Below are 27,962 nucleotides of genomic sequence, written 5' to 3' on the forward strand. Positions count from 1 at the left end.
GCCTTAAGGATAAGCATGCGTGACACACTGACAGTTCTGAACAGTTCAATGAAACATGCGTTTTCCAAACACTCGACTGCAAGAGGGCACTTCACTCCTTCACCTCTCTTGGTAGCTTTCTTCGTGAAGTTCAGCTAGCGCGGTGCCTCCGGAAATGGAATAATGGGCGGGAATGGTTATGCTATTTAAAAAAACAAAAAGAAAGTCGCGTTTCCTACTGCGTTGATTTCGAATATAGTGTTTAGCATTGTGCCACCGCTCAGTAAAGCCTTACGCAAGTTGACAGTGGCTGCACAGAGGCGAGTTCATCGTGCAGCTGTGGCCAAGGTCACGGGTTCGACCGTGGTCGATTTGAAAGGGGCGAAAATGGCAGAACACACAAAAGTTCTGAATTCCTACGCACAATAAGGAAGTAGAGATATAGCTCGGTGAATGCACATCGGTCAAACACTATATCTCGTAGCCGAGATGACACTTCCAAACACTTTGCAGGAAGTTCACTAAAGCAATCTACATTCTTGGTGGGCGTTTCCTGCGTCGCGCAACTAACTAAAGAGATTTGTTTTTTCTATACTGAATTTTCTGTTACAGTGTCATTAACGGGCAATTTCAGTACAGTTAATTCATTTACAAATTCTGCTATGAGAGTCGTACTGCCGGACTTTATCCTGTGCAATGGGAGGCGAGGTCGATGTATAACGTGTTATAAGTGGCTGTTATCTAGTCTAGCTTAAAGTGGAGGGAACATTTACTATCAGTCCAATAGATACCACTTAATAGCCGAGAAAGAAATCTGATAATGTTATTCGTTTTGTTATACAATTGAAATAAGAATTTAAAATGGTGAAAAGAAGTTATTCCAAATATATATGTAGCATGTGGACACCAACATCATTGAGCATAAAACAAAAAAGAGCCATAAACAGTAGAAAAACGAGGGAAAATTCAGTTTATAATGTGCCCTTGCAAAAACATGGGATTTATTTCCTTGTTAGCACGCTGTTGATATATTTAGGTCTCTTTCCTACTATGACCGCTATGCCAAGGAAAAAAAAGAAACACATGTACGCTTTCTAGTTCGACACCCCACATGCCCTTGTCCACCACCAAATGCTGCTAAGTTCATGGTAATTGTGACACATTAACAAAAACCAGCATTCCCGACTTCTGGAATTAAAAATGTGCAGAGAAATATGCTCGCAAATTCAGGCACATTCTTTGAATTTTTTTTTTTTAGACATTCTCTGGACAACTAATACTCTTCCTTGCCACCCAAAAGGGTAAAGGACAATAGTGCATTCAAGCTTTCTACCTCAAAGAAATTCCGCACCCCACTTCCCATGGTTGTTTTTATGAAAACAAAATTAAGAGGTTTTAATGCTTCCACAAGTATCTGTTTCTTCATCTTACAAACACGCACACTCACAAAAATCAGGGGAAAGAGAGCAAGATGTAAGCACCTGAAATTACATTTACCTGTTGCATATATTCTTTCTAATGCGCTTTTCTCTGGCATTTGAACTGGAAGCAGGAGAGAAATTAAATAATTGAATCATATGGTAAAGTTTGGCGGCACAGAGCAAATGTTGCACAGCCACTAAACCTCAACAGTGTGCAAACTACCGTTAAAGTGAACAGGCACGTGTGCGGCGTCAGAGGATTTCCCTCCATGGTAAGTGTGCAAGGTTCCAACATTGTAGTGACCACAATGCGTCAAGCTACACTGGTTCGTTTCTTGAGCAACTGTGCAGTGGATTGGCACTGCTTTCACCAACAATGGCGAGTAGGACACCTCCAAAGTGCAAACTTCGTCTTTGAGCTGCTATAACAGTGAAATGCACTGTATGAGCTGTAAATCAATAGCAAAGTATGCATGACAAGGAAAATGAAGCAGCTTCAATCTGAATAGCCAACAACTTTATTCAGAATTACAATACCTTATCATGTGCAATCCGTAACTTGAGCAAGGCATTGCAAGGCACTTAAATGCAGCATACATAACTTCAATGTGCATGCTCACAGTCACACCGCAAAATACTGGATAAGGCACGAAACAACTTTTGAACACATGAGTGTCATTCAAAAAGAGAGAGAGAAAAAAAAATGGATAAAAAAAGCTCAAGGCTCATGATTCTGGAATAAAAGCTGGCGCATGTCACAGGTAAAAAAACTACACGGTGAAAAAGCGCTAATGGAAATGCACAGAATTTGTACACAAAACTTGGCACTAGTGTATAATGACTAAAGCTAAAGAAACAGCTAACACAGATGTTCAAGAACGCTTTAAACAAGCCAGAAATTGCTCGACACAGGCAAAAGCCCTAAAAAGTGAAGCAGTAAAGCACATTAATGCTTTTCCAGATTGATAATGTGCCAAACAGGTAGTCGACATGGTGAGAATCAAAGGCCAATTGCAACAAAATATTTGGTCGGATAAAAAGCCTAATTCCAGATAGTGTAAATAAAGAGCAGCCTCTGTGAGAAATTTTACGTTTGAAATACGAGTGGATGCATCACGAAAAGGCTCGCAAACGGAGACGTTCTTGATGCCAAAACTGAAAAGCACGGCAGCATTACAGTAATGCTGGAATTGATGAAAAGTGGCTGCCGTTCTCAGTTGCCCGTAACACGCTGTAAAATCTCGGAGACAACATGCTGGGCCGTCGTAATATTTGCCAAGTACGAGGTAGGTGCACGTGTAATCTGCTTAGGTGCTGCTTAGTGGCTGCTAAGAGGAAAATTAGTCAATTACCAGCCCTGCAGCTTTGCCGAGATTGCCTTCAGTAGTATAACCAAATTATTACAAATTTAGCCAAACTGAAATTTTCTTGCAGTTGACCTCTAAGAGAAGCTTTAGCTAGGGGGCTCCTATCTGAATACATGGGAAAGGAGAGACCATTTTTTTTTTTTTTTTGGCAACCAGTGCAGCAAATTTGATGAGCTTTGTTGCATTTAAAAGAAAAACTTAAAATCTAGTTACTGTTGGCAGCGAATTTTCGATTTAGGCCACCAATGTTTTTCTGAAAACATCAATGTTTAAGATCTATATATATAGTTTATATAAAGACATCAATATTTTTATATGAACTATGAAGTTTACAACTCTAACCCAGCAATACAACATAGCACAATTCTGTAAATTGCAAAATTTGATACATGGCTCTCAACTACACCAAACACGTGAGTAGCACTTTTGCAAACCCTTGATAAACATTGTAACAAATTCATGTAATGTATAAATTATTATATAAAATTTGTCCGCTTTGGATGTTTTGACGGATGCAATTTGCAGAATTGAGATATTTGTTCTTGGTGCAGAGTTGCAGATTTGTAAACTTCGTGCTTCTATGTTTTTCAAACTCGCCAATTTTCAGCAATTTCTGTAAAAAACCTCAGGCCATAACTCAAAATTCTGCTTTCAGCAGTCACTAAAATCGAACCTTTTCTCTCAAATGCCATAATTTTCATTAAAATCGACCCAAAGGTCACCTAAGAAAAGCAGTTCTGCGTTTTACATGTATGTATTTGGATAGGCGGCGTCGGAGGTGGGGCAGAGCTAAAGCTTCCTCTTAAATGTTGTACTGAAAACCACTGGGTTACGGCAAGCCTGGTACAATGTCACCGAAGAAAGATTAGCCCAAATCCAACTTTTATATTCAGACACATGCAACAAGCAGGAATGTTCGCACTGTGAAACTGCTGAACTGATTCAAATTAACCCTACAGTACTTAAAAACTGAAAATCTAATGATTGATAAGGACAAAATTTTGATTTAAGCTATCCACACTTTAGAAAAAAATATTGAAGCGAAAAAAAAAAAAAAAAAAAAAACCTGAGTAGTGCAAAAGCTCTGCAAAAGGCATCACAAATCTGCGAAGGAATTGGGATAAAGTGTTTAAACAGCTTGTGAACTGTATATTTGGTTTCATGAGATTTTCAACGGTGCCACCCGCAACGTAGTGGTGCGAAGTAGAGCCGCATATCAGATGTCATTCTTGTCCACTTCAGTGCACCAACAGGTGTATGTTACAATATCTGTATTTATTTTTTTGTATCTGTGAAGATACAGAGCTGTAAACTTTATTTTGGATCAGTTTACAAAGACTCATTTCTCAAATTTTTCTAAATTGGTTTAAATTAGTGTTTAATGTTTCTAATTAAGCAAACTTAGTTCATGATGTCTAATGACTGAATTAAGAAGAATTTCTGGGTATTACAAGTATTCATAAATAAAAACTGGAGCTGGGCCAGAGTTAAATGTTTGAATTAAGTTTGCTCACATTTCACAGTAGAGTGAACACACAGACCATATTCAAGTAATGCAGTCTGCACTCAGCTGTTAACAGTCATCTATGTAAGCAAACCAAGAATAGACAAAATGCATGCGCACCTTTAATTACAAATTTTCTTTTTGCTCACATAACTACAGAAATCAATGACAATAACATGTGAAAACTGTCGTGTAGTAGCATAGGTCTCTTGCTGCATTACTAAAGAGCCTGCAACATAGTACTTCCGAAGTTATGACAGGAAAATGTCTGCCCAAAAGCATCCGCTACACCTACAGATAGCACGTCAAGTGCAGAGCTGCAACAATGGCATGTACAGTCAACTCGTGTTGATTCAAAGTCCTAAGAACCACCGATTCTTGTTCAAGCTATCTGAAGCTGAACAAAATAAGGTCCAGAAGAGAACCACTGGTTAGGATCGCACAAACGCATGCGTACACCAAATAACGTACAACACCGGCCACCGCCGGGTTCCATGGAGAAGAGAACACAACAGAGTCACCATACAGGCACACCAGGACTATCGACCTACGAGTGCGCCTACAAAGTACAGTTAACCAGACCGCAAAATTTGCTCCAAGTAGTTAATAAATCCACTGAGAACATAATGGGCTCACCAAAAATTGTGAACTGAGGATTGAATAGCATGAATAAAAAAAAAGGACACAAAGAAACAAATACCACAGACAAGTGCTGCGGTATTTGTTTCTTCGTGTCCTTATTTTATTTGCGCTGTTCAATCCTCACTTCTAAATATGAACCAACTGGCCCTCATCAAGGTGTTACTAATGCAAAAAATGGTGAAAATGAATTGGAGACACCTACATATAGTGGTGCCAGCCAACATGAAAAGCAGCCTGAATGACAAACATAGGTATGCTTCAGCTATCCATGTTTTATGAATGCCCCCAGTTCACTGTTTCCGGCCCAGCTTGCTCTCCCAGGGAATCTAAAAGCCTGAGTAGGCCAAAAGGACTTGTTTGAATTAAGCTCTTCTATCCAGTTATTCTGTCCAGTTCTACATGCTGATTCTAAGCTCCCAAATCAAGAAAGGACAATTCAGAAGCAGCTGGATTCTGACATCCTGTCTAGTCTCATTGCAGCATAACACTGCATGATCATCTCACACTAATAATGAAGCACTGCACAAACATCTGATTAGGCTGAACACCCCAAGGAGCTAGCATGACTGCATCCATTCAGGTGCACAATTTAGAAGCTTCAGCTGTCTGATACTGGATGCTTTACAAAATGCCATAATTTGTGGGAGGGTCTACTTCCCAAGTTGAAAGACATACATTAGGAGAAAATAAGCATATAGATGCAGTTGTTATTGCGATAGCAATTATACGAACAATCGTGGAACGTTTGCATCATTGACACTGCTGCGCTCTCATGGTATCTATGGCGCATACACAACCTGCATGCAGAGGTTTAAGTTTTTAGAGATGCGAGAGATTTGCAGTGCATTTCGCTGCAAAAAACGGTGATGCCAAGTGGACGCACCTTCAAGCTTTGCTCAACCAGCTCTGCAGTGAAGCCAAGGCAGAGTTCTGCCTACTGCACCTGGCATGACCATGGCGTGAGCAAACACTAGCTTTCCTCTTGAGGAACAAATGCCAATGAATTTCCATTGGTCTCATCTCGTGCGCCATCAAGGTGCAACACTTGCAGCACCACTGACGGCACTGCTCATCGTGCCAGCATTATGACACGCTTGGCAGCCACCAGGGCTCTGTTCCTGCTCGGCAAAAACAGTTGCTCCATATGCTGTGTCATGCCAACATCTTGACCTCACATACTCTAACACTGTCCGAGGAACTCAAGCATAACAGTCAGCTTTGTCATTGCTTTTTGTGCTTTGAGATTCAGTCGAAACTACCAATTTTTTGTACTCAATGTCCATATCAGATTTTTTTTAAGTAGGCTGATTTCACTCGGGTGCAGCATGCAATGCAAAAGCTACTCTGGACATTTTTACTGCACGTGCAAAAGCTTTAAGGATGAATTTAGGTGTTTTTCTTTTTGCATAAAAACATTCGGGCCACTCGAGGTCAAGTCGTTTCTAAATTCACTGAAAACATAATGGGCTAATTAAAATTTGAGATCTGTTTGAATTGACCGTTATGTTGACTTATGCGAGTTTCAATTATCACAAGCCGACTGTGCATTTATGTGGCCCACATATGGTCCCCGTAAAACTGTGTGACCATGCCTAACAGCAAGGAAAGAGTTATAACAGTATTTTATGGTCCCCATTAAGGAACAATGTTATGATTACTTAAAGAAGAAGCATAGAAAAAAGGCTGACCCCTCCAGCACGCAGCAAGCACAAAGAAACAAACAGGTATGTCACAACTTAACAATGCTGATGTGAAATGAAAATCAGTGACGTACATAAGTTATTACCGAAGGTAATTTTGTCACAGAGCTTAGGGTATAGATAAAGTTGTACGTTTAACCCTTCCTTGTCCAAATTTTATTATTAAAGTAGCTCATTCATAGTCTGAACGTTGAACCCTTAAAAGAGAGAGGGTAGAATTTGTTTAAATACCCAGCAGTTTTTCACCATATGGCCAAGACTTCTGTCAAGAATTCGGTACAGTGTATATAGCTTATGTTTCTTCAAACTCTTAAGTTCACAATCGTATCACTGCGAAGAAAACTATTCTAAATCTACTTAACGTGTACCATGCCTTAGGCGGCAAGCACAAATATATGACACACGGGCATAGTCTAAGCGTGATAAAACATGTGGGTACTTGTGAAATTTAAAGGAGAACTATCTTATCTGAGACACTAAGCCAAAAAATTACATAATTTCAGTTGGTGGCACTCGAGATTTCTCACACAACATTGGCCTGTCTTTCTCTGTGCTGGATATTTCCTGTAAAGCATCACCATTACTAAAGGAATCGTATGACAAGAAAGGATTAAACAACCAGCAAAAATAATCAATAGGAACCTGAGAAATACGACAACACAGAACGAAACTTGGTACTTCGTAAAAATCCACGAAACATTTTTCCATGCCACAACTTGTCTGATGTAGCAACATTTTTCATTATAAAATATGTATACAGTATTGCAGTAAGCGGCGCAGTAGGAAAGCATAGAGTATTCTACGCTGCAGAAGCAATGCCTACAGAGCACACTTAGCTATACAGCAAAATTTACCTGCAGTTTATGCGTACGCACAATAAAGGACATGGTGAAAGGCTGTTACATACCTCCATAAGCCACAAACAATAGGCAGAGTAGCAGTAACAGTAACAACAGCCCAAGAGGCTGTTAACCAAAATAAATTGTCTAGTTTATGCAGAAAGTATTACAATACATAACATTTCATACGGTGAGTATGCTTCAAGCAACAAAAGCTTTGCAACACTGGTTTTGGTGAAGAAACACAGACACACACACACACACACACACACACACACACACACACACACACACACACACACACACACACACACAACAATGCCATATAAAAGTTAAATGCCTGTACTTAGTCGTACTTTGTCAGACGTGTGACCATTTTTTGCCTTTTGAAAAAGAGATCAAGCCTTTCTAATCAGTCTGAAAATGAGAGCAAACTAACATCAGACACTTGCATTATCTGAAAGGCGACACTTTAAAAGTACTGCAGTGAGTAGCTTTGCAACACTGAAATTGCCACAAATAAAAAAATAAAAAAATGAAAGAAAAGCACGAAACAGTGATAAAATAATTAAATATTTCATCTATACTTCCTCATTGAAAACGTGCTACACAGTTGATGCCTCTTCAGTGAAGCTTCTCAACATTGCAGCCTCATGCCCCATGCGGCGAGTGGTTCATGCAAACCATTCCAACAACTTCTGTATTAGAAGACATAAAAGTGGCACAAAGGAAGAAAGCAATAAAGAACTAGTAAAACTTATAAAATGCATTACTTGGGTGAATATACCTATAGCCTAGTAAAAACACACACATCATGTAAATACGTTTCACTAGCACTTGAATACAAATGGTCCCTCCATCAACATGCACAGCAGGAACCAATTAGTGATGGACATCAATGACCTAGCATGAAGGGCCCTGACAGTGACATTTCATTTATGAAGGGCATTGACAGTGACAGTGAACAGTGACTGTTCATTATAGAGTGCAACTAATATTGCTAATGCTTTGCTTTAGGCTAAATGCTGAAAAGGTTTGAGTCGAGGGCAGTAAGGGACCGTGGACTCATTTAATGACAAAGACAGGCATTGAATAATACTAGTTCAACCAGACCCAAAAGTATAGCCACCTTGTACATTTGACCCTTTGATCATAATTAGATAATGTCTAAGTTCGTTTCACATAAACCCCAATTCTAGTCTGAGGGCTGCATTTAACCATTTATCATCAATGAAGCTAGCTTTTTATTGATTCATTGATTTGAGTTTAACGTCCCAAAACAACATGGGGCAATGAAACGGACAGAGAGATGCCACAATAGATAGCTCTGAATTTATTTAAAACCCACAGCTTTGCCTATAAGCATAAGCCTTCATACGAATGTTACCGCCAAGGCTGGAAATAAAATTCCTCATGCTCAGCAGCAGAACACAGCCATTAAGCCACCACAACGAGGCTAGCCTAAGCGCTTAACAATGATGATAAAAATAATGTTTAATACCCAGATTCATTGCTCTGCTCCACTTAGTGCCCAATGTAGGTGCCAAGGACTTGCAGAAGAAAAAATGATGGCTGACGACGACTCTTAATTACTTCGCACTTAGTATGCACATCACTCCTTGTAATATTAAGTATATGCATACATTCTATTCCTTTAACTAACAATACCATGCAGAAAAATTAACCGGGTCTTTGTAATCCCACAGTGGCTCAGAGACTTCTGTGCCAAGATCTGAATATGCTAGTAAAGTGGTGAACACAGGGTTGCGACCTGACCAGTTTCCCAACAACACAGCTGGTGTTCCCTGACAGTGCCGGCTGTCAGTTTGGCTCCTACACTGGTACGCCATTTGCCGGCTTTCCGGTTCTCACTAAATTGGCACATTATAAACTGTGTCGGAAGCACTCTGCAAGACAATCACTGCAGGCAACTGAATTGTGGCAAGCCAATTCATTCCCAATTCCTTTAACATTTCACCATCATGTTATCCGAAGTTGCGAGACTGAACCATAAATCCTTTCGTTGTATTTTTCTTCTCAGTTTTCACAGATGAGTGAAAACTAGTTCTCCATATGCTTCTCTTTTCTTCTCAGTTTTCACAGATGAGTGAAAACTAGTTCTCCATATGCTTCTCTCCAAAACGTAATCTATGTGACCGCCCACCATTAGCGCTTATTGCTCCAGCTGGCACAACTCTGCATATCACCCCTTTTTGTTTTAATGTATCTTTTTTAGATAAGCACTTTACACAAAAAACATGTCCCACCGTCCATATTCCTACTTTTTGGTGACGGTTTCTGTTATCAGCAAAGGTGGCCACCCTCGGTGAACTCTCAAAATCAAAATCTCAAGAATTTGTTAACGTCATTTAAACACTAAGTAAACATTCTGTTTTTGCTTGCAAGCTAGTCATATAGAATGATTAACAGGCTACTAACGGCATGCGAATATTGTCCAGGTTCAGAGTCTGAAACCTACGATGTGCTACGATATTTGCGCTATCTGGCAGGGATAAGATGTTAAAGTATGCTTTTGGGCTATACACTTGAACCTGTGAACAGCCTCACTTCTCTGAAGCTGCTTGGAATTAATCATTTCAAATACCATGTTCTGTAGCTGGTAAAGTCATAGTTAACAAGAGAGAGAGGCCAAAAGGAAAAGGCAGGGAGGTTAACCAGGCTGAGCCCGGTTGGCTACCCTTCACTGGCGAATGGGGAGCAGCTAATTCACAGGATAGAGTTGACTAAAAGTGAGGCATGCGGTCTTTAAGCTTTTGAAGCCAACTGTACATTCAGATGCCATTGGCATATGTGTTTGGTAGGAACTTTAGAACCTCATTTATACGATCCCGTTGTATACAATTTCCCGCTTCCAACATTCGCGATCGAGAACACAAAGAGCTGCGCAATACAGTTATGCTTCTTTTTTACTAGTTAATATGTTCCCGAAAAACGCGATCCACCAACGTTCAGTACATCGCCAGACAGCAATCGTATACATTCTCCAGCTGCTAGATCCCTTGTGAACAAGAAAAGCTGCAAGGCACGTGATCAAGAGCAGTAGGCGCCAGCCACGGCAGCTTCCCCACATACTCGCCCGCCCGTGTCACCTGAAAATGCCGGCACGCACTGTTTCCTCTTGGTACCAGCAAATCTCCTCGCGGGTTGTCGCACACTGTATTCACAGCTATTGCCGCCGACCCTATTGTGATAAGCATCTTGTTTCATAGCACGTGTGGCGTAGTGCCATTGGAAGTTACTGTCACACATTAAGTGTGACATTTAAGTGTGGTCATCGCTTCTAAGAGGCGATGACCCAAATGCGCCACCGAGTTCCCTGCTGTAGGCGGCGCGAAGTGAGCATCATGTTTTGCCCTAGTGGCATCGTATTCGGGTGTTGCCCACCAGCTTGATTTAGTTTTGGTTTCCTGTCATTATCTCAAAACGCTACGCAATAGGAAAACAACACTGCAGGTGTTGGATCGCTCGGGCCCCACCAGTTGAGGCACGTGGTGGCATCTCATACTGCAATGATTCTCGCCAAGTGGGTAGGTCAGAACTTCCCGCCAAAGCGCCCCACCTGAAGAAGCTGCTGACTCGGGCCAAATTCGAGAAGCGTAAACTTGCAGAAGCCACAAGAACAACGATGTGCATCTCATGCGATCAATTCACGCAATGCTTCGCGTTAGACAGATGTCAGCTACAGTAGTCCGTCAAATTTTTTGTGACTTCGGGTCGTATGTTTTCCTGGTTAGTACGCTTTTCTCATGTATTTTTCCTAATGTATGAATGAAGTTCTACTGCATGTACAAGATTAAAGTGTGGTCCCTGCTTTGTTTAAGATGTTTTGGATCTGCATCCGTTTGATACTCCGACTTCTTAAAAATGTTGGGCTAAAGGAGAAGTGAGGCAAACCTTGCACAAATGAAAACTGCTAAAGAATGCACTGAACAACTTTTCAAAGCATCAGAGGTGCATCACTAAGTTTCATGCATTTACAATAAATATGTAGTGGTAGTAAAGCCTTATGTTGGTCCCATAACAACATATACAAGCTCTGTAAGAACCCCTGCCTTGAATGTTTCATGGTGTGTCACTATCTGCTATTGTTTTGAAAGCTGACCTACACATGCATTTAAAAAAAAAAAAATCTTGATAGTGAGAAAGGAAGCCTTACATTGATATTTTTGTGCCTTTGAACCAACAGAGGAGACCAATGAGTGATGATATGGAGGTTCTCTTTTAAACTGCTACTAAAAACTGCATCGCTGCCAGTAATAACGGGCCAAATTTACCTCACTCAACCACTTGAGGCAACTGTTAACTTTCATGTGAAGTATAAGGTGCAGAACAATGCCCCATTGTAGAGACAGGCATGGACTGGTGTCCCAGCATTTCTGCTGTCCATCCTGACCACGATCCTGACACTTTGCAACATGAAAAATAATATACCCTATCACACAAGCAGCTGCGATTGAAGTCAGTCTGCAATTAACTTTTCAATCATGATCAAAGTATGAACTCTAAGTGAGTATAGGAGGACTAAAGTCGAGTGTGCTTGAACATTACCACATCGCAGCACTGAATATGCATTGATTCAACCATACTCGACAGTGCCCATGTGATAGGGGTGGAACACTGATAGGGAGTGCACCGGCCCGTAAGTTTCCTTTGTTGCACTGACTTCTGCTGGTTAGCCTACCGGCATGCACCAGAAGTGATGCCCTTAAAACCGAGGGACCAAAAAGCATAGCCCACACTGCGCTTGGAGCGAAGGGAGCTTAAGGCAGCCTAATGGCATCCGCAAGCCTTGACGACCATATTCTTGTAGCGCTTGAGGATGACATTGGAATTGTCATCAAAGTAGAGCACCATGATGGCTGAGAGGCGGGTGGGTGCGCAGCAAGGTTTGGGTGCCTGCACAGGGTCCACAAGATGCACGAGGGTCTGCACAATGGCGTGATTGGTAGCATTCATGTTGAGCGGGAACGAGCACTCCCCATCGCAGTAGAAGGCCGTGTACCCATCAGGCGCTATTATCCAATCCTGTACACAGAGAGCAAGCGAAGAGGGGTATGGGTAAGCAAGTTAACTGCATACAGCACAGACTACTAATAATGTAGCCACTTATGGTGCAGCACCAGCTATGACGCAGTCTTTTCGAACTTAAGATTCTCATAGAACTCAACGCATGTGCATACCCGTAGTTCAGCCGCGCGAGACGAAGTGTGAGCTATAACGTGGCTGCCGGAAAATCCTGCAAACAAGTGAGGTAGTGAACGTGCAACTCAAAGAGGTACGCTGGCTGAGTGGAGAGCGACGAGGGTGACGCGGAGAAGAAGAAAACGCGCAGTGAACGAAGAAAGAGCAGGCGAAAAAAAAGATCGCAACGGCCATGCTTTGCAGGCGCATGCGAGTTGCCTAGGCGACAGAGAAGCACTTGTTCTGGCCACTTATTAGCAGCTAATGCTGTGCACCGAACATGTATGCATTGTGTGTACATTGTTTGTGTGCTGGATAGCAAATACAGTTTTTTACTACTCGGACTTCACAAAAAGAATTGTTTCCAGAATTTTACTGTATGCTGTGCTTTATTGAAATTATACATACACCGTAGACCGCTTATAACGTAAGTCGCGGGAGTTGTAAAATCCGCGTTATAACCAAAGCATGCTTTTTTCGGCTTTGTATGCACTGTGCTTTCGCTGCTCAGTTTCCGTTGAAGCGATAGACCACACGAACCTTCGGTCGCTGCTCCTGCCGCGTTTGCTCACGTCAGCGTTTTTACAGTGCTTGTCTGCGGTCATCGAGTGCGATCTATTCACGTTTGCTTGTGCGCGCAAGCTTGTCTAGTAACTTTGGTGTGCACTGACACCATGCTTGTTAATTCAGTTAGTAAGCGGATGTGTCCAAGTTTATGCAGGCGATAAAACTACTATCCTTACTCCGTATACTCTACTAGTAAATTTGCTATCGCAATTGATGCTTTGCCTTTTGGGGGAAACTGCGACTTTTTGTTTCGCTTTTCGCCGCTGGTCTCCACACGCGCGCTGCGCTCCAACTCCTCCGCATTTGTGCGCCCGGCAACCCTGCGCCTCCTAGAAAAGGCCGTGCTCCGTGCGCAGATTTCATGGTCGCGCACTTAAAAGAGCCGCGCTATAACCGGCATTCTGCTTCGCGCGCCTACGCTATAAACAGTGCGTCTATACATTGAGTTCTATGGGGATATATCGGTGGTCAAAAAACCCACGCTATAACTGGTCCCGCGCTAAAAGTGGTTACGTTATAAGTGGTCTGGGGTGCCTTTTGCCTTCGCTCATCGCAATGCCCGTCGTTGTGAAGTGCATACATTGCACATGCGACCATGACTCTGCTGTTGGTTTAAGTTGTGTTTAACAAATTTAGTTCAGAGTTTTTAGGCTTTATGTCCACGCGTTAGCTTTCCCCGTTCCTACCAGTACGCACACAAACCAACTTGGTAGGATTTTGCCGCGGCTGATCACCCCCGCGAACAGAAACTCCGCTTCAAGCACGGTACCATTAGCCAGCGAGCATAATCTCACAGCCGATCTCCATTTAATTGTCTATGGGTTCGAACATATGAAAGGCGAGCTTCCCGCGATGGCAAGGCATCCGACACCACTGCCGGCTATGCCTAACTAGCGCTGCCTCATTGGTAGTCAGTGACCGAATTAGAAGTGCTTTGGTGCCGAGTCAACGACAGTGAAGGCATGGGTGGTGGCCCATGCAACACTTGAATGGCAGCAACTTGGATTGCGGTCACTATGTTTTTGAAATTGCACACGCGGATCTGTCCGAAGAATCGTACGGTCTGCGGAATTTCGGTCACCATTCTACATCGGTTCTGTGGAGCTGGTGATAGTGCCGCAGGAAAGTCCAAATATCGTATCTACGCGATTCTAACGTGCCCTCGACTGTAACGCACACTCGTTTTCGTGACCAAAAGATAGAAAAAAAAAAGAAAAAAAAAAAATGTACAGTACCGTGCACCTCATGCTTTCATACAGAAATAAAACTTTCTCTCATTTGGAAAAAACAAAAAACATTTACTCTCAATGCACTAAAGTCGCGATGAATTAAAAAAAAATGTTGCAGTTTCGCCCTAAAGGAAAGCATTGATTGCGATAGCAAATTAGTAGACAGCTATACGAATTAGGGATAGTACTTTTTATCAGCCATATAAACTTATAAAGATTTGCTTACTAACTAAATTAACAAGCATTAACGAACGATAAGCGACAAAAACACAGGGCGCGCGGCCTCCCCTTTGCAGATTGCTTCCTAGATAGGGCCGAGGCGATCGTATCGCCGAGTGGATCGTCGCAGAATACATCCTGCTTCTGGCCACTGAAACCCTTCTGCGTTGCTTTGCTGGCGAAAATTGTCTCCTGTTTGCGCCAGTCCCGCACGCAGGTTTCGGATTCCAGTAGCGCACCAAGGATCTCTGCCAGGGAGGGGGGGGTTGACAGTTTGCCAATACCATCTAAACAGCATTAATTTCAATTTCTTCACGGGAAATTGTCAAAAAATGCGCTTTTTGCGAGTGTGCAGGCGATTGTGCGTCTTACATCTTAGTTGCAGTACTCAAATGCGCAAGGAAAGAAAAGGGGTTAAACGAAAGGGTGGGTTAAGTCGGCCTCAGGGGGGGGGTTACAACCCCCGAACCCCCCCCCCCCGTCGGTGCGCCACTGTCGGATTCTCCGAACCCCCGTGACGCGGGCCGATTTCTCTCCATATTCGCTCACATGATCGCTTTCCTTTTAAATGCGGCATCACGATGAACTCGGCACTTCATGCTGATAGAGCAAATGCAGAAAACAGGAAGACATATGGTAGATTAATGCCTAAGCACACGTACTACAGCACATGGAGGAAGCTACGGCAGCTAGGCTCGAAGCGCGCACGAGGCGGACATTTTGAAATGCCAATGGCGAAATGCTAACGCAGATTTAGGGTCGTACTCTATTCTAACGCGCACGTGGTTTTTGGACCCGTTTTATCGGAAAAAAAGTGTGCGTTAGATTCGAGTAAATACGGTAACCATTGTGTGCTTCATGTTAAGACCACGAGTTCTCAATTGCTCACCTTTCAACGTTCGTAAATTTAAAAGGAAGCTAACATCCCGGTCGCACGCTTCTATTCTCAGACACGCACTGCTGCTTGGTCTACATGTTATGCTCGTGTGCAGGCCTTTGAAAAATGCAGTCTTGGTCATAGTGTGGTACCGCTGATTATGTGGATATTCACGACTCCGGCGACTACCTGGTCTTACTGCAGCAGGCTCCAATTCTCAATAAAGGTGATAAATAAGCACAGGTGATATCCTTGTGCTCTGCTTTGCAACAATACACCAACCAGCAAAGGTTGAGGACAAAACAACATCATGAGTGCTAAGGAAGCATCAGCAAACCCTCCGACATCAGTAGGTATAGTACTAACAAAGAAACTTTCTATGCATGCCTAATAGTAGCAGTGTAACAGCCTTTCATGCAGTTATTATTGTGAAAGCATTATATGCCCCATGAAGCGGAAGATACACAGTTCGTTGCTATCACCCGATGGAACCAAAACCCACGTGAACAAGTGATGACGCCATGTTCCCGGCGCTGAACCTGCTGTGGCTTGCACTGCGAAATTCCGTGGTGAACAGCCACGGCATGGGACATACGCCGTGGCCCACTCCCAAAATTGAATTAAGGGGCATTAAAGTGAATTAAGGTTGGTACAAATTACAGCAAGGTGGAGTTTTAATTTAAGGTGATAACTTAGACATACCCTAATGCTTTTGCATTCAAATCATGCAAGGATACTTAAGTGACTGAAAATTTTTGTTAATGCTCTGGCCATACAAACTGCACTGATCTTTTGTGTGCCCCTTACATACAAGGTGCAGAAGTGACTGAACATTTGCTTGTTAATTATTATATATGTATTACAGCATTACATGTACTGGAGGACATTAATCGGCTTACCTGCCACCCAAGATCTTTAAAGCTGACAAACAAGTTTCGCTTCTGGCAGCTGTTCCTACGTCCAGGTGGTCGTGTGTCTTGAACAGAACAGAAAGCAAAACAAAAATTAAATAAGGAAAGAAAACTAGCTCCATAAAAGTGGTTCACAATTGGGCCAACAAATGACTACATGTCAGGCCACCATTTCAGAACAGGTTTCTTTTGTTTCAAGGTTGCAGCTTATCATCTTGTGGATTTAACATAACCATATGATGAGGAAGAATGTGCGAAAAAAGGTTTTCAGGGGCACAATGAAAGTTAAAGCACCATAATAACTAATATTATTATCCGTTTGCTGCTCCAGCAGCAATACTGTTCCCAAAGTTAGGTCACTGCTGAGGCGTTTTACTGATGTGATAGCTGATCAAACCTTAACGTGGGTCAGCAATGGGCCAGCCCAACATCCTTGACCTCCCCAAGAACAAGTACTGAAGCATTCAATTTTGGTCTGGCTTCCTCACAGCAGTGCTGCTGAGATTATTTCCACCTTCTGTGGATGGGGGATTACATGTTGAAGTGATCATGCCATGCAACTAAGCAGCAAGATGCTATTGCTTAGCCTCAACATGAGCTGCTATTAGTACTTGTTATATCATCCCTAATAAAGGTATTGTGACGCAATGTAACATAACATATGAAAGAAAAAAGGAGACGACAGAAAGAGCGCCATGGGTGCCCTTTCTGTCGTTTCCTTTTTCTTCTGTATGTCATTTTACAAAGCGCCAAAACACCTTTATTAGTTATGCACCAACTCGCCCAACATAGTAGCCTGTTATACCATACCCTTGACCCAGCACCCATGTCCCCCCGGCCTGTACCAGTTGAAGGGAACTTAAAATTGATATGCTGCCATATAGTGGTCAACAAATGAACAAGAGTGACTCAAAACCCAGCCTGCCCCACCTAGCCAGTCCTCAATACAACTTGAACAATTTCAACATGAACAAAGAAGCATCAGAAGGTATCTGAAAACCATCAGCCATCACTATCACCCGCCACAACCAGTGAACACAGCACAAGAACTGCTTCTATTAAGTCCTTGCCCCGCTAAAGTTCTGTTACTTATTACACACATTGTTGCACCTCTGTCCACTGGTTTCTTGTATGCTCACACATATATTACTGATTGGAACAATGCTTCATTTGAAAAAATCCAAGGACACCTAAGCACTTCTTATGAGTTGTGAATGCAAAAGCATTAATGTCCAATTGAACGCTGCTGAGCGGTCCTTTGAGTTATGAGCTCCTTGCGGGCGAACGAGCGCGTCACTTGGCCAACGCCTCCTAGATAGCACAAGGCCAGTGCGCTCGATCCGCGACGTCATGCTACCTTGCCCGACTGCCACAGAATCTAATGGGGACCCTCCCGAGCAAGCCACTGCGATTTTGATGTCACCGCATTCGTGCACAGGCCTGCTGTCTAGGAGGCGCTGGTTTAGCCCAGTGGGCAAGGCATTCGGCTTCTGAGCATGGGGTCATACGTTCGAAACTCACTACCACCAATGTTCTTCCTTTCGAATTTATTTGTTTGTTTTTATACATTAATTACTTTACAGTGATTACCGAGGTGAAGTTAGAGAGGAGGCGAGAGCTTGCGCAGACAAGGAACGTGCAGATAACACAGGCTTCCGAGAACAAGGGCGACGTGGTGTCGCAGCGATGCCCTCTCCCCTCACGCAACACTTGGTGCCCCGGTAGGTGTTCCCTTTCGCCTGCTCTGCTCCGTCGAGGCACGCACGTGACATGGCTTCGCAGCCAATGGGAATTTAGGTGCCGTTTCGCTGCTATGGACGCCAGCTTTGTCGCTCAATGGGCAATTTGATGCTTTCGAATAAATAACTCATCCAAATTAGGCTGCGTACTATTAAAAAAGAAATCTTGAACACTGTCAGCTCAGAATTGCCGAGACAAACTAAGTGACAACCTAACCTACTTCCTAACAACAGCTAATGCAGCCCACCAAAAGCAGCCTAAGACACACTCCTATCATTTGACCAGCCGCTAATTCCTCTGTGCAGTGGCCACTACACCTCGTTTGTTACCATTCATGGATGACAGAAGTGTCAGCTTGCAGCAGTTCACAGACTTCCTGAAGTGAATCCCCAGCTATCGTGATGTCAGTGCTCAATTCTCCGGTAAGACCAACCCCAGTCCCAGTGCATATTTTGCCTACCGTCTGATCATTTCAAACACTTAACGTCAGTGGCACGCGATCTGTGGCCATGAGTAGAAAAAGAGCTCAAGAGTGCAGAAGCTACCAGCATAATGAGATGCTACTCTAGCTGCTATCACACAAGGAAAGCTCAGTGGTGCTGCAGTCTAGAAGCATAAAATACAAGGTCGCTAAGTCACTTCATGGTCCCTCGGGAAACTAACAGCCTAAGCCAACAATTCAGTGAGCAGCCTCAATTTTTTCAAAGGCAAAGAAAGGTCACAGCGAGATCGCAGCAATTCAACAAAAGCCTGCAGGCATTTGCCAAGCTTTGAGTAATTTCTTTGTGCCCATTCAACCCCAAAGGTCGAACATGTAAGACAAGAAATATATAAAGCTTAACTGGCCAACACCATAGTAAGAGTGAAAAGGTGGGCTAATTAGTTTTGACTGAGACTGTACTAGAGGAAAAAGACCAGTGAGAAGCGAAGAGAGGAAAACAGGATGACAGCAGCACTACTTCAGTGTAACAAAATACTCAGGAAATTGTCAAGCAGTGGCTGTTGCAGTAAATTTCACACTCAATTATGCCAAGACCATAAGTCAAATGCAGATTGAGCGAGCTATGGCTACCAGATTTACAGGCTCCTACCTTTGCATCAAAAAACCAAGCAGCATTAAATTACTTGCAAATATGATGTCCAGCTTCAGACCACTCCAAGACAAAAAAAAAAAAAATTATATTCGAAAATCCCCATGAAGCTCTCTTATTAGCTGGATCCATTTCTGTGTCAGTCATATATGTAGTTTCCATAATAGTGGATGGTAGTGTAGGGTGCATGTGAAAACTACACTGTAAGGGGAGAACTAGCTTTCCCAGAGATGACCAGAAGTAAGGACATACCAAAGTATGGGTTCTTTTCATGACGGTCGGGGTAGCTGACGTCAGCACTATGGCGCTTGCGGGTAGCTCGAGGAACACGGTGGCGACGACGACCAGGGCCTCCGTCACGCAGGAAGGCCACCATAAATGGTTGCAGGTCGCTGCGGCCACCTGACCCTACTAGGCCCAGATCATGTGGGTGCAACTCGTGGGGGTGCATATTGTGGCCTGCACATCATTTCGTTTGTCTTCCATTTAAACAAGAACTCCAGCAGCTTTGTATCCACGTAAAGGAACTGTTTCGTCTTAAGTAACCGTGCAAGAATGGCATAGACAAGAACAGAAGAAGCAACAGGACAGGTTCTGGATGCTTTTTTGCACCTCTTGTTTGCATAACACGCATAAAATATTTTTTATAGACACAGAAGAACTAATCTTAGATAGGTAAGCAAAAGAAAAAAAAATCATAGAAACTGAAAGTCAACTAGCAACTCTGATATACATCAGTGATGATGTTAAACCTGCATGTTTTGGGTACAGGAGTGCAAGTGAAAATATCATAAGGCAATGTGATCATCTACAACAGACTTGCTCGATGAATGTTGCAGTGCTGCCAAAACCTCTACACCTATGGGTAAATTGACCACAATTACTATTTGTACTAAGAGTACAGCACATTTTGCACAACAGTTGTTGCAGTTGTTTAAACACAACTTTGCAAAAGGCTAGCACTAGCGCTGCTGCTCCAATGTTTATTCCACAGCTCACAAGCACAAGGTGCCCAGGGGCTAAATTCTCAATTGATCATTTTGAGGAATACTTTCATTTTTGTAAGCTGTGACACCTCAATGGAGCAATGGCTATTCAGTCTGCTGGCTGAGTCAGTCAGAATCTACTGAAAGTACTGATGCTGTGTCTGTTTTCAGTTTCAAAATCAGTGCCATAACAACTGTAGTACACATGTAAGTCACCATCAACACTAACGGCTATGACATCAAGGCATGTGCATAATCAACTGCGCACCAATAAACTTCTGTTCTAGCCCCATTTGTTGTCTGCTCATCTGCTTGTTAATGATGCCACAAAGGGCCCCAGTGCCTTGGCTTTCCTTTGTCTCGAACCCACTCCTTCAGCCATATCATCAGATGTCCCCAAACACCACACATATTTCCTAAAGTGATCAACCAAGAACCCAGCCCTGGTAGAGATCATGTTTGAGAGCCTGAATGGGGGAGTTAAAATATGATGCGAAGAAAAACTTGACAATTCTCAGTTTTAGTGTTTTGAGACAGAGTTTAATAAAAGCTGAAGATGTTAGCCCTATTAGATGCAGGGCTCGCTACTTCAGGTGGGATGATGAAAATGACTTGAAGATGACAAGAAAAAAAAAAAAAATATATATATATATATATATATATATATAATATATAAAATAAGAAATACCTAAACAAATTAAGCTGAGAAATCAAAAGGGAAAAAAAAATCTGTAAATCCTCACTGGTGTAAGTAAAGCTGCAGGGCTTTTATGGCTCGGATTGCATCTGCAACTTTTGAAGGGTCCGAAGAAATGACTTATGTGGATTTGCACATATATAATCAAGTAAAGTCTTTGCTGCTGATGGTGCGGTGGTATAGCAGAAGCACTGTCTGCAACACACAACCGAAGTGTGCAAGAGAACATACGACACGCATTTCATTGACATCCATCGACTCAAGAAATTTTCGCAGTTGCCTTAGTTGAAGGGAGAATTGCATGCATACTGTAGAACACCGTTGATACAATTTTCAATAGACCATGTAAAAAATGTGCAAAAATAAACGAAAGCATCAGAATGAACAGTAAAATTGGTTCATCGTCAAAGTTGGTCTTCAAGGCTTCAAGAATTTGGAACTAATGTAGAGATGCCAGCCTATAAATTTATCTACTGTGCCAGGCACCAATGCTCATTTTAAAAACAGCAAGTTTAACAGCTAAATTTTAAAGTCCGGCTAACTTTCAAATAACATTGTATCACATTTGGGCAATGCTGTTAGGGTCTCAGTTCGGCGGCCAGTTTGTTGCTCTTCAGCAACCTTCCAAAATAGCAGGCACTGGTTCAAGGGACTCATATTACCAAAACAAATACTGACTATAGTCAAGCTGTTCAGAAACTGAGACTGCATTCAGCAACAAGCTTAATGAAATATGCACAGCAACAACACGTCATAACCTTTATTAAGGTGCTCACCTGATGTTCTGCAATGAGTTTGCAAAAAGAGACCCATATTTTCATGAGGAAACGCTACCCAAGTCAGAAATGGTTCAGTGACGTTAAAGGTAAGCCACCCATGAGTCTTTTCATCTATTGTCAGATTGTCCACATGCTGGAGTACAACGTCCCTGCACACAGAAAATGGCACAATCAATCAATAAATCAACAGCTTTTTATTGCCATAAAGAAACTTGACTAAAGGCCACAGTGCCTTCTGTAAAAAGCAGCTAATGACACCAACTAACGCAGGATGACACAATACACAAATACAAAATGTTAAACATTATTTATAAAGCTATAAAACAATGTAGTGGTAATGAGTGTCTAAACATGACAAGATGCAACTATGATAATAGCAAAACTAGAAGAATATACCACTTTCAACAAAGGTTTCATGATGTGCATGATGCGGTATCTACCCCAGGCAATAGGTATGACATTTCCTTTGAATTATTTATCTGGTAGTGACTTCTTCTTCATCTGTCATTAATGCCCCATGCAACATTTTAGACAGCAAACCAAAAATTCAGCAGCTAGCCAATTGACAAAGTCTTGCTAGCTAACATTTTTATAAGTTACAGCACATATTGTAACAGTGGAAATCAAGCCTAGTGGTAATGAAGACATCCTGATACTAGAACCAGTTCTGAAGTATCAGTACAAAAGTATGCTATGAAATACACTGTCCCAAAAGTTCCATCACAAAGTGCACTAGGAAGGCTTACAAAGAAAATAATAATAGTATGCCAGTGATTTTTTAAACCAAATCTCATGAGCAAATAATTCAAAATTGGAATCAGTTCCAGCATTTCAAAGATAAGTAAAATATGGAGTGAGCATGTCTGCCACACATGTACACCGGCATTCATTTTCATGCCTTCAATACCAGAAAGGGGGCTACATTTAAGCACTATGAAAACTTAAAAAACTTATTTGTTGATGACGGTTTGAGGTTAGAAAAGGGTTACCAAAAAACAAATTGTAGCATTACTGATAACACGAATATCAAAATCATTAAAGAAGATGGTCAATGATCGCATGCAGTTTTAAAAATTGTATTTACCTTTCACAAATATTTGTATTATTCAGCACACTCAACACATGTTATTCTGGGAAATTGTTTTGTTTGTATGTAAAGCAATTAGAACTTGCTACATACTCAATTTTGATGCCATGCCTAAGTACGCTGATCTCAAGCGAGCATGTGTGGTCCGCTGGCAAACTACTGGCTGTAGCCTCTCTGTAGATGTTGAGTTCTGCCTTGAGAATTTTCTCTTGCGGAGACACTTCACTGACGTCAAACCAAAACCGTTTCTCGTTGTCATGGCGGAGGTGAGGTGAATGGTGATGGGCTGTAAGGCAAACGAGTAGTTACAAACTGTAGGACAAAATGCATAAGGATACAGAAGCACATGAAATGATACACCGCCACCAACACATCTGTTATGCGTTTTTCATACTTAAGTTCAAGAATAAGAACACGTTTTATGCATGAAGACATGGGGAAGCAAGAATTACATCGAAGAAAGTAAGAGAGAGAAAGGAAAGGCAAGAAGGTTAATTAGCCATTCAATTTGCTACCCTGCACAGGGGGGAAGGGGGATCAAAAAGGTCGCAGTTTCACCCGAAAGGCGAAGCATTGATTGCGATAGCAAATTAGTGGACATCTATACGAAGTAAGAATAGTAGTTTTATAGGCCGTATAAACTTGTAAACAGAAGCATACTAACTAAATTAACAAGCATGGTTAAGCAAGCATGGTCACGCGAACAAGAAAACATGAACGCTGAAACTTGATGACTGCAGAAACTTGCTGTCAAAACGCTGGAGTGAGTAAGCGTGGAAGCTGCAGTGAGCGAATTGATGTTCGTGCTGCCGCTTGCGTCAACATGAACTAAGCTGCGAAAACACAGTGCAGGGTGGACTCTGTCCCTGCTGCATATGAATTTCAAGATACAGCGGCCCGGGCAGGCATGCACAGCGTAGAATGTCCCCCCCCCCCCCCCCCACTCCCTCCAGAGCGTTGCACGCGACTCCCGAACACAGCACGCTTCCTTCCCGCTTCCCTCCCTTGTGTGCGCGAGATTGAGCCGCGATCGCCTTCTCACCCTCGCATGCTTTCACTCGCACATACAGCATACGGTGTGCTGCGATGATTTTAGCGCCCTTGGAATTTATACGGAACATCATGGTGACGGCAGAAATGCGCCTGGAGTGTCCATATCCAATAAAAAGAGAAATAAAGGAGAAAAAACATTGAGGGTGCTGCTTCATCCTGAGATGCATATTGACACCGCGGTTGCTTAGTTAGGTCTGCAGATTTCAGGAACTACAGCAATTCGTATGTTACTTCTTGAGCCTGGCGTATTGGCTCTCCTAATGGGGTACATACTAGGTCCGTTCGATTTCCTTGCACCACTGTGAACCAGTTCGTGGTGGTTCAAGAGAAGTTCACATATTGTGCAGCTTGATTTCTGTGTTGCAGGCACAGCGCGACAGCTGAAACTAATGCCAAAGTGCAGATGCGGTGCCGGCTTTATGTTATGTATGACTAATGTGCACGGAGTACGTAAGCTTGAGAGGTCCTGCACTGCAGGTATGATCGGCTTCTGGGGCGTAAATGCATGCCACATTTGCATAGACACATCAGACGTGCGTAAGTGGGGTTTTAACGGTGCTTGCACTCGTGGGCTGCATCATCTGCTGCGCTGCTGTTTCGCACCTGTATGCCTGCTCCAAGTCGGCACCAACAGTGGAGTGGGCGCAGCAAAATCATAAACCAGCCCTACACCTCTCCTGCACCTTTTGAAACGAATGGCATGGTTCAGCAGGCAATATTGCTGTACCACTGAAACGAATGGCAGGGTGCAGCACCTCGTGAACTGGTTCAGGTGGTGCAGGCAAATCGAATGTACCTACTATGCGAGGTCGGTGCAGATAAAAATGACGCACTTTACTGTGTTCGCCACTTTATTGAATGAAGAAAAGGAAGAACAGAAGCAACAGCGTGTAGACACATGGAGCAAAGAAAACAAAGACGACGACGACGGCTAAGTGTGGGGATGTTTATCGTGATTGGACCATGTGTGGGTATGATGTGATCCACTGAGTGGCGGCATTGTTGTGTTCTGAAGGTATGCTGCACTATGATTGGGCCATGTGAGCGGAGCACATGCCCAAAGAGGTGTGTTGACAAGACAAGTGGGAGAAGGCTGAGGGCAGGAGAAGCAAGACAGTGGTAATCAACCAAGGAGATCAGATGCGGCAGACATCCCTGGAGACCCCCATGGTCCAGAGCAAACGCCAACAGCACAAGCAACACCACATTTGTTCGTCCAAGTCTACATGAATGGAAAGTACTGTGAGAGCGCCGGTCTTCTTTTTATTGACTTTTAAGTTGTGTTAGCTTGAGTTGTGCAGAACTGTGGATTGTGGTAGAGGCCATGTCATTAGCTTGTTATGCACTGTTCATAAGCATGCTTTGTTCCATTACCTCTGTCTTACTGTAAATACATGTGTATGTGTGTAAACAATGTCGTTGCCCGACTACGGCTCCTGTGTCCGTCCCTCGATGCATTGCACGTCGGCAAGCACTATAAACGTCTGCTAAAAAACATTACAGCCACACACATAAGAGCTTTCTAAAGATGAAGCGCCAACAGTGACAGCACACTAAGAAGGAACAAAGACAGGACAAGGCGCTACTTGCAACTGTTTATTGTAGTCAAAGGTGGTTGAATATATATCCATGGGGAGAGGCGAAGGAAAAAAGCGGAGCACTATTGCTCTTATGGGAACATAAGATTTGATTGGTTGAAGATGAAGAAGAGCTTCCCAGTTGATGATGAACTGAACACCGGACAAATGCCTTTCCAGGGCAGTTGCTCAGCCATCTGAGCTAATTGGAAGGCAAGCACTGCTGTATGTGACAGCACAAGGTAAAAGTTATTGAAAACTCAAAACACAATGTTTACTATAGCACATGCTTAGTAACATAAGCTATGTTGAATGTTACAATGCACACAGCTATTACTTTCACAATCCTGGTCCAATTTACCCAAGAAAAAAATTTTGTATAGATACCATATTCTTTAAATATAGGTTAATATGTGAACTTGGAATTTTTTTTCCCCACAACCAATTATCATCCTGCATTCTTTTTCATTTGCTGTGAGTTTTGGAATGTGTGCTATCATCACTGGTCCACAAATGTCCACAAAAAGTGCTTCTGAACGAAAGAACAAAACCTGGCACTACAAAAAAACATAAAACCTTCAATGATACCTCCCCCACCCCCATTGTACGGTGTCCTTGTGGAAACTACAGAGGCTAACCGAACATTCTGAGCAGGAGAATCCTATGTAGTAATCCAAGGGGGTCAAAAAGATGAGATGAGTCACTTCATCAGTGGCGGGTAAAAAAAAAAAAATTGATACGTATTGCTGAAGTGGAACTGATATAAATTTTAAACTCGGCAGTAATGAAGTTCCACTCAACGTGAAAGCTGGGGAAGTGCAGAGCAGTGATCCGCCGATTTTTCCCTTGTGTTTATCTTGTGTTTAGCAATCCATAATCCGTACCTGTGCTAAGGCCCAACTGGTGGGAAACTGCCACGCACATGGAGCCAAACGGCCACACACATGGAGCCAAAGCTTTGCTGATGACAGTTAGAAGCGGTATTAACAAATTTCTGTTAATTAATGCGCTTAATGGTTGATTATTCCTGTCTTTTGAATTATTCTGAATCATGTTAGTTTATTTTGAACCGGTTTTAATTATTTCTGCACTTGTTTTGACCTTGTTTTGAGCACTTGTTTTTGAGCGTGATCGTAAACGCCGACAGCTCGGGCCTCTTATGTGCTCTGCACTAAAATAAAATGTTCGCACAGAACTTTTCAGTTACTGCGTTTATTCTTCCCTGCCTTGATTATTTTTTTTTTTCTTTTCCGAGCGAGAACGCAACCAGTTGAAGAAAACGGGATGCGCGTGTACCTACGGATAAGAGTCCTCCTTACAACCGACAAGTGTGAATCATCGTGAAGCGCGAACAAAGCATCATTTCCCCTCATGTCGACCCCCAACATGCTCTTCAGTTATCACTTTGGCTTGTTCCCTTACTGCCAAGATACAGGTGTGAGCGTTCGCATTCCACAGAGAGCGACTCACGGGCGCTCCTCACAGAAGAAATAAAGAAAGAAAAATACGCGGGTACGCACCATGGTTGAGAAAGCTCATGATTACATCAGAGTCATTGATCATCCGTAAGCTCTGGTTGTTTGTGATGAACTCATTGTGTGCTTTCGCAGCGTCGAGGTGAATATCCCCGTTGTCTTCATCCTTGAAGGAGTTGTACAGATCGAGCAAGTAACGCGGTGCGGAGAACCTTCGCTCGTGGATCTTCGGCTTGGGCCTGTGATCTAAGCCCAACAAGTTCAAGATTTCTTGCTGCATTTCACGCCTGTCAGACTTCGGCAACGTGCGGTAAATGATAGTCTGGTCCACGCCATTGTCTGCATAATAAGCGCCAGAACAAACCTGCACTGATAAGACGAGCAATGATATGCAAACCGACATCAGGATTTTGAAACGCAACAGGCACATTTTGTTTCGTTTTTCTGTCGCCTGTCAAAGTGCAGTGTTGCCGGACACATCATGCGATATGGTCAAAACGTGGTCAAAACTGAGCGATGTCTCCATGTTTAGCGTTTCCGCATGTATTCCCTCTGGATTTAAAATGCGAATCTTAAAGGCTATGCTTTTGCTGGTTGAATGCACCGAATTCGATTTTGGGAGCCAGAACACGTCATAGACACCACCTATTCTAATCGATTCGAATAGTATAAATATTCTCCATAAAATACCGAAGATAACTATTCAGTACGAAAGAACTGATTAAAAGAGTAACCGTGCTCGCGCAGTCATCGTCCAAAACGTTGAGATTGGCTTCTGCGGTGAATAGCAGATAGCTAATATACTAGTCGCCATTTTTTTTTTTTTTTTTTTACTTGGTGTAGAAAAGTGTAGCTCCGCCCACCTACACGAAGCTATTTTTTATAGCTGTTAGTGTAGCATGAAAGCTACACTTTCTATACTGCGGTTTCGTTGAGTGTAGGCAGCAGACGACAAACCTGTTGCAAACGCGTGGCACCATTTTGTCTGCGACTGTCCGCGCTGATACAGTGGCGATAGCG

At 42.7% G+C, this 27,962-nt stretch overlaps 1 protein-coding gene across 1 annotated transcript; it reads right to left on the reverse strand.

The window, feature by feature from the left end:
* Window positions 1-1,900: 1,900 nt before the first annotated feature.
* On the reverse strand, window positions 1,901-27,396 carry LOC119450095 (bone morphogenetic protein 7). Its single transcript, XM_037713458.2, has 6 exons — window positions 26,988-27,396; window positions 22,931-23,123; window positions 21,748-21,899; window positions 19,541-19,747; window positions 16,446-16,522; window positions 1,901-12,498 (listed from the first exon to the last, which is right to left on the reverse strand). The coding sequence occupies exons 1-6, from the start codon at window positions 27,370-27,372 to the stop codon at window positions 12,244-12,246; spliced, it is 1,269 nt and encodes a 422-aa protein (XP_037569386.1). The 5' UTR covers window positions 27,373-27,396; the 3' UTR covers window positions 1,901-12,243.
* Window positions 27,397-27,962: the final 566 nt, after the last annotated feature.

Source organism: Dermacentor silvarum, chromosome 4 (assembly GCF_013339745.2).
Source record: "Dermacentor silvarum isolate Dsil-2018 chromosome 4, BIME_Dsil_1.4, whole genome shotgun sequence".
In the NCBI taxonomy this organism is placed as follows: domain Eukaryota; kingdom Metazoa; phylum Arthropoda; class Arachnida; order Ixodida; family Ixodidae; genus Dermacentor; species Dermacentor silvarum.